The sequence below is a fragment of the Pleurodeles waltl genome, chromosome 10 (genome assembly GCF_031143425.1).
Source record: "Pleurodeles waltl isolate 20211129_DDA chromosome 10, aPleWal1.hap1.20221129, whole genome shotgun sequence".
NCBI classification, from domain to species: Eukaryota; Metazoa; Chordata; class Amphibia; order Caudata; family Salamandridae; genus Pleurodeles; species Pleurodeles waltl.
The window spans coordinates 277,375,043-277,387,508 of NC_090449.1; the positions used below are offsets into that span (position 1 = coordinate 277,375,043).

The window sequence follows — 12,466 nt, forward strand, 5'->3', positions numbered from 1 at the left end:
TTGTGTGAACAGCATTCCTGTTGTCTTGTATATTGTAAGGCAAGTTGAACAAAGACAACTAGTTTTAGCTTTTATTCTACGTATTTGAGACTTTCTACAAACAATGCACTTGTTATCTTTCTTACCTATAAACGGACTATGTGTAAAATCATTATTATCTATAGTTTTTAATGAATATATACATAATGGGACACCTTCTTTATAACAGAGTTTCATAATTGCTAAATGTTAATATTGAACCACAATTAATTAGTTTAAATTTATACATCAGCCTTTAACCCCTAGGGTGCCCGGTACAAGCTGGTCTCGCCCTTGCACATGGTTCCCGTGTGCCGGGGACAAGACCAGCTCGTCCAGCTCTACCTGCACCCGACCCATGGGGCGTGCTGACCTCATCAGAGGTCACCTCCCATTGCGCTGGAAGCATGCTTCGAGCGCGATGCGGAAGAGAAATGCTCAGCATTTCTCTTCCACTCGGGAGGAGGGGGCAGACAGAGGCATGAAAGGAAGTGAAGGGCCTTTCCTTTCCTTTCATGTCTCTGCAAGCATTTCTGCTGCCCGATCACAAAATGCCCACTAGACACAAGGGAATTTTCTTTTTTATACTTACGTATAAGGAGAGCTGCCCCTTGGGCAAGGGCCACTCCCCAGGGGGGCAAAATATTTTTAGGCCTTTTCTACCCCCCCTGGGGTTAGAACATCCTATTATAATTAGGCCGATCTGCCCCATGGGGGGTAGAAACCCCTAGACACAAGGGATATCTATTTTTTATGTTTATTTGATGTTTTTATGTATGGGGAGCGACCCCTTAGGCAAGGGTCACTCCCCTGGGGGGCAAATAGTATTTAGGTCATTTCTGCCCCCCCATGGGGGGAGATCAGCCTATTTTTATTAGGCCAATCTGCCCCTAAGGGAGGCAGAAACCACTTGACACCAGGGATTTTTTTTTTATAGTTGTGCATAAGGGGAGCGGCCCCTTGGGCAAGGGCCACTCCCCAGGGGGGGCAAAATATTTTTAGGACTTTTCCGCCTATTATAATTAGGCCAATCTGCCCCCAGGGAGGGGCAGAAACCGCTATACACCAGGGATATATATATTTTTTGTTAACTTTATGTTTTTATGTATGGGGAGCGACCCCTTAGGCAAGGGTCGCTCCCCTGTAGGGCAAATTATATTTAGGCCATTTCTGCCCGCCTTAGGGGAAGATCGGCCTATTTTTAAGAAGGCCAAACTGCCCCAAAGGGGGGCAGAAACAACTAGACACCAGGGATTTTTATTTTTTTGCGTCAATTTCACGCAAGGGGAGCGGCCCCTTAGGCAAGGGCCGTTCCCCTGTAGGGCAAATTTATTTTAGACCATTTCTGCCCCCTTTGAGGGGAGATCGGCCTATTTTCACTAGGCCAATCTGCCCCTAGGCACTGGGGATTTTTTGTTTTTGGCATCAATTTCACGCAAGGGTAGCGAAGCCTTGGGCCAGGGTCTCTCCCCTGCGGGGCAAATTTATTTTAGGCCAATTCTGCTCCCCTTGGGGGCAGACCGGCCTATTTCTATTAAGCTGATCTGCCCCGGGGGGGGCAGAAACCACTTAGGCACCAGAGATTGGTGTGTGTGTATGTGTGTGTTTTGTTTGGGGGCAGCCTCTTGGACAAGGGTTGGTCCCCATGGGGGCACATTACTGTTGGCCATATTTGCCCCCCTTAGCTGCAGATCGGTCGATTTTTGGAAGGCCCCAGAGAACAGGGAAGATTATTTTTTTTTAAATAAGAGGGTCGGGGTATTGCCATACCCCCACCCCAAATAAATGGAACCAAAGTTGTGCTCCCCACCACTGGCCAGATGGGACAATTACCTCCGATCCACCCCCTGGGGGCAGAAAGTCTACTAGATGCCAGGGAATTTTAAAAAAAAGTGTGGTGGTGGCTACCAACCAGTATGGGCCTGGTTATGCCCCCACCCCAACTGAAAGGGGTAACAGTCGTTCAGCTCTCCACCGCACACTAAAACACCTTATCCCACAGCAAGCAAGAGGACATTTGATTATTTTGGGTTTTGGTTTTACATTTGGGAAATGAGAGCTTGGCTAACTCTCAAAATCATCCCACTTGGAATAGTGAGGGCTGCACTTTATGGACTTTGGGACACTGCCATGTAGAAAAATCCACAAGACCATTTTCTTACCCACAATGCCCTGCAAACCTCCAACTTTGCTGGAAATCAAAAACTTTTTCCACATTTTTGTGAAGGAACCTTCCGGAATCAGCAGGAATCCACAAAATTCCCACTACCCAGCATTGTCTCATCTATAGCGATAAAATGTTTACCCCACCTGTCAGTCTAAAAAATTATTTTTCAAACTGCCCTTTCGAACCGCTTTGGTTTCCCCTCAATTTCGACATGTTTTTGGCTCTTCCCTGTCACAGGCACTTGGCCCACCTACACAGGTGAGGTATCATATTTATCGGGAAACTGAGGGGAATGTTGTATGGCAGGAGATTTGTCCCGGTGTGGTGATCCCACACAGAAATGTGAGAAAAATTAGATTTATTAGGTAAATTTGAGGTTTACTGAGGATTTTGGGCAAGAAAACATTGGGGGATCCATGCAAGTCACAACTCCCTGGATTACCTTGCGTGTCTAGTTTTCCGAAATGTTTGGGTTTGGTAGGTTTCCCTATATGGCTGCTGAGCCCAGGACCAAAACGCAGGCCCCCCGCAAAAACAGGTAGTTTAGTATTCGATCATTTTGATGTGTCCACCTAGTGTTTTGGGGCATTTCCTTTCGCGGGCACTAGGCCTAGCCACAGAAGTGAGGTACCATTTGTATCCGGAGACTTGGGGGAATGCTGGGTGGAAGGAAATTTGCGGCTCCTCTCAGATTCCAGAACTTTCTGTCACTGAAATGTGAGGGAAAAGTGTTTTCTTGGCCAAATTTTGAGGTTTGCAAAGGATTTTGGGTAACAGAACCTCGTGAGATCCCCACAAGTCACCCCATCTCGGATTCCCCAAGGTGTCTAGTTCTCAGAAATGGGCAGGTTTGGTAGGTTTCCCTAGGCGCCAGCTGAGCTAGAGGCCAAAATCCACAGCTTGGCACTTTGCAAAAAACTGGTCTGTTTTCATTGGGAAAATGTGATGTGTCCAGGTTGTGTTTTGGGGCATTTCCTGTCATGGGCGCTAGGCCTACCCACACAAGTGACGTAACATTTGTATCAGGAGACTTGGGGAAATGCTGGGTGGAAGGAATTTTGGGGCTCCTCTCAGATTCCAGAACTTTCTGTCACTGAGATGTGAGGAAAAAGTGTGTTTTTGGGCCAAATTTGGAGGTTTGCAAGGGATTCTGAGTAACAGAACCTGGAGGGAGCCCCACAAGTCACCCCATCTTGGAATCACCTAGGTGTCTAGTTTTAAAAAATGTGCAGGTTTAGTAGGTTTCCATAGGTGCCGGTGGAGCTAGAGGCCAAAATCCACAGCTTGGCACTTTACAAAAAACAGGTCTGTTTTCATTGGGAAAATGTGATGTGCCCACGTTGTGTTTTGGGTCCTTTCCTGTCACAGGCGCTAGGCCTACCCACGCAAGTGATGTAACATTTTTATCAGGAGACTTGGGGGAATGCTGGGTGGAAGGAATTTTGTGGCTCCTCTCAGACTCCAGAACTTTCTGTCACTGAAATGTGAGGAAAAAGTGTTTTTTTGGCAAAATTTTGAGATTTGCAAAGGATTATGGGTAACGGAACCTCGTGAGATCCCCACAAGTCACCCCATCTTGGATTCACCTAGGTGTCTAATTTTAAAACAATTGCAGGTTTGGTAGGTTTCCCTAGGTGCCGGCTGAGCTAGATGCCAAAATCCACAGCTTGGCACTTTGCAAAAAACAGATCTGTTTTCTTTGGTAAAATGTCATGTGTCTACGTTGTGTTTTGGGGCATTTCCTGTCACGGGCGCTAGGCCTTCCCATGCAAGTGAGGGACCATTTTTATCGGGAGACTTGGGGGAACTCTGGGTGGAAGGAAATTCGTGGCTTCTCTCAGATTCCAGAACTTTCTGTCACCAAAATATGAGGAAAAAAGTGTTTTTTAGGCACATTTTGAGGTTGCAAAGGATTCTGGGTAACAGAACCTGGTGCGATCCCCACAAGTCACCCCATCTTAGATTCCCCTAGGTGTCTAGTTTTCAAAAATGCACAGGTTTGGTAGGTTTCCCTAGGTGCCAGGTGAGCAAGTGGCCAAAATCCACAGCTTGGCACTTTGCGAATCACAGGTCTGTTTTCTTTGGGGAAAATGTGATGAGCCCATGTTGTATTTTGGGGAATTTCCTGTCACTGGCGCTAGGCCTACCCACACAAGTGAGGGACCATTTTTATCGAGAGACTTGGGGGAACACTGGGTGGAAGGAATTTTGTGGCTTCTCTCAGATTCCAGAACTTTCTGTCACCAAAATATGAGGAAAAAAGTGTTTTTTAGGCACATTTTGAGGTTGCAAAGGATTCTGGGTAACAGAACCTGGTGCGATCCCCACAAGTCACCCCATCTTGGATTCCCCTAGGTGTCTAGTTTTCAAAAATGCACAGGTTTGGTAGGTTTCCCTAGGTGCCAGGTGAGCAAGTGGCCAAAATCCACAGCTTGGCACTTTGCAAATCACAGGTCTGTTTTCTTTGGGGAAAATGTGATGAGCCCATGTTGTATTTTGGGGAATTTCCTGTCACTGGCGCTAGGCCTACCCACACAAGTGAGGTACCATTTTTATCGGGAGACTTGGGGGAATGCTGGGTAGAAGGAAATTTGTGGCTCCTCTCAGATTCCAGAACTTTCTGTCACTGAAATGTGAGGGAAAAGGGTTTTCTTGGCCAAATTTTGAGGTTTGCAAAGGATTTTGGGTAACAGAACCTCGTGAGATCCCCACAAGTCACCCCATCTCGGATTCTCCAAGGTGTCTAGTTCTCAGAAATGGGCAGGTTTGGTAGGTTTCCCTAGGCGCTGGCTGAGCTAGAGGCCAAAATCAACAGCTTGGCATTTTTAAAAAAACTGGTCTGTTTTCATTGGGAAAATGTGTGGTGTCCACGTTGTGTTTTGGGGCATTTCCTGTCATGGGCGCCAGGCCTACCCACACAAGTGACATAACATTTGTATCAGGAGACTTGGGGAAATGCTGGGTGGAAGGAATTTTGTGGCTCCTCTCAGATTCCAGAACTTTCTGTCACTTCGATGTGAAGAAAAAGTGTGTTTTTGGGCCAAATTTGGAGGTTTGCAAGGGATTCTGGGTAACAGAACCTGGAGGGAGCCCCACAAGTCACCCCATCTTGGAATCCCCTAGGTGTCTAGTGTTCAAAAATGTGCAGGTTTGGTAGGTTTTCCTAGGTGCCGGTGGGGCTAGAGGCCAAAATCCACAGCTTGGCACTTTACAAAAAACAGGTCTGTTTTCATTGGGAAAATGTGATGTGCCAACGTTGTGTTTTGGGTCATTTCCTGTCACAGGCGCTAGGCCTAACCACACAAGTGAGGTACCATTTTTATCAGGAGACTTAGGGGAATGCTGGGTGGATTGAATTTTGTGGCTTCTCTCAGACTCCAGAACTTTCTTTCACCAAAATGTGAGGAAAAGTGTTTTTTTGGCCAAATTTTGAGGTTTGCAAGGGATTTTGGGTAACAGAACCTCGTGAGATCCGCACAAGTCACCTCATCTTGGATTCACCTAGGTGTCTAGTTTTAAAAAATGTGCAGGTTTGGTAGGTTTCCCTAGGTGCCGGCTGAGCTAGATGCCAAAATCCACAGCTTGGCACTTTGCAAAAAACAGCTATGTTTTCTTTGGTAAAATGTGATGTGTCCACATTGTGTTTTGGGGCATTTCCTGTCACGGGCGCTAGGCCTACCCACACAAGTAAGGTACCATTTTTATGGGGAGACTTGGGGGAATGCTGGGTGGAAGGAAATTTGTGGCTCCTCTCAGAATCCAGAACTTTCTGTCACCGAAATGTGAGGAAAAGTGTTTTTTTGGCCACATTTTGAGGTTTGCAAAGGATTTTGGGTAACAGAACCTCGTGAGAGCCCCACAAGTCACCCCATCTTGGATTCACCTAGGTGTCTAGTTTTCAAAAATGTGCAGGTCTGGTAGGTTTCCCTAGGTGCCGGCTGAGCCAAATGCCAAAATCCACAGGTTGGCACTTTGCAAAAAACAGCTGTGTTTTCTTTGGTAAAATGTGATGTGTCCACATTGTGTTTTGGGGCATTTCCTGTCACGGGCGCTAGGCCTACCCACACAAGTTAGGTACCATTTTTAGTGGGAGATTTCGGGGAACGCTGGTGGAAGGAAATTTGTGCATTCTCTCAGATTCCAGAACTTTGTGTCACCGAAATGTTAGGAAAAGTGTGCTTTTGGCCAAATTTTGAGCTCTGCAAAAGGATTTTGGGTAACAGAACCTGGTGAGAGCCCCCATAAGTCACCCCATCTTGGATTCCCCTAGGTGTCTAGTTTTAAAAAATGCACAGGTTTAGTAGGTATCCCTCGGTGCCGGCTGAGCTAGAGGCTACAGTTAGGCACTTTGCAAAAAACACGTCAGATTTCAATGTAAAAATGTGATGTGCCCATGTTGCATTTCGTTTTGTGAGCATTAGGCCTACCCATGGAAGTGAGGTACCATTTTTATCGGGAGACTTGCGGGAACACAGAATAGCAAAACAAGTGTTGTTGCCCCTTGTCTTTCTCCACATTTTTTCCTTCCAAATGTAAGACATTGTGTAAAAAAGAAGTCTATTTTAGAAAAGCCCTGTAATTCACATTATCTAGTGCCCATTTTGGAAATACAAAGGTTTTCTTGATACCTATTTTTCACTCTTTGTATTTCAACAAATGAATTGCTGTATACCCTGTACTGAATGCAAGCCCATTGCAAGGGGCAGCTCATTTATTGGGTCTGGATACCTAGGGTTCTTGATGAACCTACAAGCCCTATGTAGAGTTCAGCAGACGTAAAGGTATATTGCTTTAAAAAATCTGACATCGCAGGAAAAAGTTACAGAGTAAAGCGTGGAGAAAAATGGGTGGTTTTTTCACCTCATTTTCAATATTTTATTATTTCAGCTGTTATTTTTTGCCGGAAAAACTAGGGGGATCTACACAATGACCCCTAGCTGAATTCAGACTTTTGTCTACTTTTCAGATATGTCTAGCTTTCCGGGATGCAGCATTGGTTTCACACCCATTTCTGTCACTAACTGGAAGGAGGCTAAAAGCATATAACATAGTAAAAATGGGGTATGTCCCAGTAAAATGCCTATATTGTGTTGAAAAATGTGTTTTTTTGATTCAAGTCTGCCTGTTCCTGAAAGCTGGGAAGATTGTGATTTTAGCACAGCAAACCCTGTGTTGATGCCATTTTAATGGAAAAAAAACACAAGCCTTCTTCTGCAGACCTTTTTTCCCATTTAAAAAAAAATAATAATAATTTTTACTGTATTTTGGCGAATTTCTTGGTTTCCTGGGTACCTCTAGAATTCCTACGATGTTGGAAAAAAAAGGACGCAAATTTGGCATGGGTAGCTTATGTGGACAAAAAGTTATGAGGGCCTAAGCACGAACTGCCCCATATAGCCCAAAAAAAGGCCTGCCACCTGAGGGGGAAAAGGCCTGGAAGCGAAGGGGTTAAGTAATTATTGTAAGTAAAGGGGACGAAGTAATTTCACTTAGAGATAAATTGTGGAAATAGTATGACGACACTAGATTCCTTCTAGTGGGTATCTGGGAAACCACTTAAGTGTGTAACGACATTCAGCACTCAACAAGCCCCATATTGCCATGACAGTCTGCAGCACCAGCCTTTATCTCCGCTAATATGCCAGCCTCTCCTTCACAAACACACCAATGGATGTGTAGTGGGATTTACATTTTATTTTCTCACACTTGGTATTGCCAAGTTAGTGGTAAGAGATTTCTTAAATATTGTGTTAAGAACTTGGCATTAAAGTGACTTATGAGCTACCCCCACAACCTTTTTAAAGACTACATTGTGAATGTATATACTGAGGCTTGGAATAATGTGTAAAGATATTGAAGTATTAGACACAATTCTCTTAGTGATATTTTCAGGTGTGTCTACAACGATTCTACTGCAATGAAATGTAGTTCTCAGAAATGTCCATGTAATGCATGCCTAAAATATATTCAAATCTATATACTGACACTAATACACAACCTAAATGCGTAGTAAATTACATTCTGTAATTAGTGGACCAGAAACAACTATCCAGTGCATATTTGTGCATATGTGTGAGTCTGTCATAAATGGAGTGCACTGAAATACAGTCAAGAGAAATTTCAATTTCACTGTCGCCCAATGTATCTTCCAGTTCTTTGAATATGTCTTATTTTTCTATTGATTTTTTGCTTGAAATTCTACCGAACTGCTGTATGCAATGAGTGGGATATAGAAGGGAGAGCAACGACGTTACACATATTCAAAACCGATGAACCCATCTTCTAAAGCTGTGCTTATATCTCATGTTTTTCAGTTTATATTATAGCCACTGGGTCTTACCGTCAGTTTCGTACACATGGTACAACACAGAGACAAGCGGACAGACACGCAGACAGATGTGATATCTATTGTCTATTTCACATTTTATACATTAATCTGATTTATTCGTTTAACAAGTCTAATAGTTTCATATCAGTTTTTGTACACAGGGTTTATATGTTACATGTGCATTTAGTTTTGTCACATGTTCTTTTCGTAAGTAGCTACATGGTTCAACTATAAATGCAGGCTATCCAGAAGTGGCACACACAATGCTTTTGTTGTTTACAGGAACGAATTACAAAAATGTATAGGAGGTGGCAATTTGCTGTATGGTATCTCCTAAACTGCAAATAAATAATGGTTTACATATTATGCCAAATGTAGAAATATGACTAGAACAACTTAAATAGAAATGGATTAACCATTTCAAGCATGAAGGACAGGTGCATACTAGATATGAGTGGATCAACTCGGTTCTCTATCAGTCTTTGAATGTGTAACACCGTTAAAATGTACACGACATCTATGAAACAAAAAAATATATGATGTTTGCTAAATCACACATCAGTATTTTTCACTGAGCCAACTAGCATAAGGAAGAATGGAGCTGTCATTGTAAACAACAATAACAGAACATAGAAAAATAGACAATATCATAAACGGGTGACAGTGCATATCAGTTATTTTGTAAACCATATCACCTTTATTGTAGGATGTAGTATAAATGTGTCTTGTTTTGCAAAATATGTCATCAATGAAGTAAGTGTCAGTGGATTAGGTGGTAATAAAATCATCCTTATTTGTATCAATGCTGTGTACTTCTACAACTGGCAGCCCCGACCGCTGACTCAGAGATGAAGGACCTACCAGGCGTTACCAGGCGTTATTCGTATATGTAGGGGTATACTACAGATGCAAATATTAGTTACAATATGATCCGAGGTGTTTAATAATCATCTAAAGGTTAACATATACACATGGTTTACTTAAAGAAGGACTTCTCGAAAATGGGATAGCCTTTAACAGTGCATGCAAATACATGATATTTCATTCCTTATTTATTAAAATAAATGTATGGCTATTGGAGTTTGGTTGAAATTTAATAAGAATAATTATCTTCACATGAAACAAATCAGATGCCAACGCCATGTTGGTATCACGAGTGACCTACCAATGTTAGAGACTACTTCTCATCGCTTGGAGTCAATGTTTAAGAAAGTACTATACAGCCCTGAGTTATCATCTGAGGGGGGCTCAAGAAAACTAAAACATAGAGACTCGACATCAAGATTAATTATGAGGTCCACTGTCACACATGTGGAAGAGCAGGATTGGCAATATCTAAAATAGATACCAGGTTATAAAGCTGTTGCGGGGCAAATATATGTGATACAGAAGTGATTGGCTAATCTGGATGGCCAGGAAGTGTGGGTGGAATGAATTAAACAAAGTTACACTAACATATCGTTCCAGAACCATTCCCACTAATTCAGTGTCCATGCGACTTTCAACTAATTGTCTGTAACGGCTTGGGCCAAATTTTGTTCACCGTGCATCCTTCATAGTCCATAACAGGAACACACTTTGTTGTGCTAACACATTGGTTTTGTCCTAATTTGTAGGGCCCTGAGTTTACTGCCTGTGATCAAAAACGTTATGAAGATGCTGAAAAATATATTTTGGAAAGTCTGCTTGTTCTCTTGTACACTTCTTGTCGCTGTGCAAATGCATTCTTAAGTGTTACTTTTTTCTGTGTCAAACTACATGCATACAATATTGCTTATTCGATATTAGAAAATTATTAAACATTTGATGACAGATTTACATTGAAGGAGCTTCAGTAACAAAGCATATGACAAACAATAAAGTAATAATGGTAGAATAGGGAGGCTAGTTGCTGACATATATGTGGGCAAGTTTAAGAAAGTATAATTTATAGAAATGGATACTATTTCCCTTTTCAATTAGTCCCTATAATGTCTATGAATAGCAAACCATGTATAAAATACTATAGGGCTATGTTAAAAATAATTCATGGTGGCCTCACCAAAGAACGTTACTGTTTTTGCCTCTATATTGTTAGCAACTACAGTTTGTCTCCCTATTGGTAAAGTGGTAATGCAAGGTTCAAACATCAGACTCAATACTAGGCATTTTCTTAAATACTCGTCTATTGCTGCAGGAATTTGAAACTCTTGGAGCTGTGTATGCATTATTCTTATTGGCAACATAAGGCATAACATGCTCTGAAATGTACATGTCGTTGGAGACCCGTCCATCCCGGGAGCAGTACGACGAGGTGGATTTTATGGATGACCGTAAGTAATCCTCATTTCTTGATTTAGATGCTAAGGACTGTTTGTAAATGTCAGAAGTGCTCCGCCCATGCACCATCTGCTGGTCCTCCCGGTAAGAATGCAGGTAAGGATTTTCTGAGGACTGATCGGGATATGGGGACTTGCTCCTCTTGCTGTCCTGCAGAGCACGAGTAAAAAGTGAGGCCTTGTTGCTCAAAAGTTTTTCTGATGGGACATTGAACATGTTTGCATAAGGACTGTCATTGATAAACCTTTCTTTATCCTTCAAGCTTATGCTCCGGGAAGGCCTACTCAGGTCAATTTCCCGCGGCTTATCGATGATGTTGTCAAAAGAGTGTTGCCGATTGATCCTCAGCTTGTTCTTTTTCTGAAAATGTACAGCATTGTTCTGCATCCACTCATGTTCATATACCTCCTCAGGATGCATTGCATTGGTGGACTCATGCAGCATTTGATCTTCCTCAATATCATACAAATTTCCCATACGCAAGCAAGCGTCACACTTGTATGGAGACCTGGAGGAAAAATGGCCAGTGTAACTGGGAAGATTGGAAAGACAGCTCCGGCAATGAGTCGAATTTTGTCTGTATCTGTCATTCATTTCAATGAGAGAAGCGTTTTTATCCTTAAGACTATAGTGCTTTGAATACAGTTTGTATTGATTCTCATTATTTGGAAGACTTTCTTCTTTATGCATGGGAGTCCGAGTGATTTGCAGAACAGGTTCTACCTTCCTGTAGTTCTCATTGAGATCTTGATACATCTCTGGGTAATCCCCATCCTGCTGAATCGCAATGTTTTCAATATACTGGGGCTGATCCAAATGAAAACTGGGTTCCTTTTCGGTATCAATTGTATACACAGGTATTTTGTCATGGGTAGAACCCTGCTTACTTTTCAGATACGTGAGTTCAACTTCACTACAATCTCTTGGATGCTTAGATCCGACTGAGCGCTTTTTTAGATTATCTTTACCTTTAGGTTGCTTGTTGTTTTCTGGTTCTGCATGACAAGTGGCTCGACTCGAAGTCTCTGAAGCATCAGAGTGAACACCATCCTCTGGAAGATACCTCTGGTTTTTCAGAGGGGGTTTTATGTCTTCTGCCCCATTCTCTTTAAAAGAGCCTTGGTTTTGGCGCAGTGTTTCAACAGACTTCTTCCACAGCTGCCTGGGCCTGGAGGCCACCTTAGCCTCAGCACTGACAGCTACCTCAACCGTGTTTGGATTGGATTCATTCAGCGTAAGGGGGTGTTTCCCTTGAAAAACATAGTTATTCAGATTGTCTTTGTGTCTGTTCCCAGCATAGAGAGGCAGTTCACTAATGTTTTCGCCATATAAGCTCTCCTTTGGCTGAAAAGACCTGTTTTCTGAATATATTAAATTGCCTTTATCCATCACCATGTCCATGAGCAATGAACCTCTCTGGATGAAGTCTGAAGTTCGCTTGGGAGAATTACTCCGCGAAGGATTCAGATTGGACAAAGTTGCAATGTTTTTAGCTGACCGTAGCAGCTTCAACATATTGGTCTGTGAGTTTGTAAGATTGAAGTCTGGCGATTTCTTTTTTTCCTCAATGTGCACACCATGAATGCAGCTGTAAATACCCTGAAATTAGAAAAAGAAAATGTTATGTATTATAA

General features: G+C 42.7%; 1 protein-coding gene across 1 annotated transcript in view; it reads right to left on the bottom strand.

Moving 5' to 3' along the window:
• Positions 1–8,576: 8,576 nt before the first annotated feature.
• The window catches only part of GRIN2A (glutamate ionotropic receptor NMDA type subunit 2A), a 1,722,233-nt gene continuing 1,718,343 nt past the window's right edge, over positions 8,577–12,466 (bottom strand). The window contains exon 13 of the mRNA XM_069210410.1: positions 8,577–12,431. Coding sequence (XP_069066511.1) covers positions 10,635–12,431 — 1,797 coding nt within the window. The 3' untranslated portion in view covers positions 8,577–10,634. The remainder of the gene's footprint in view (positions 12,432–12,466) is intronic.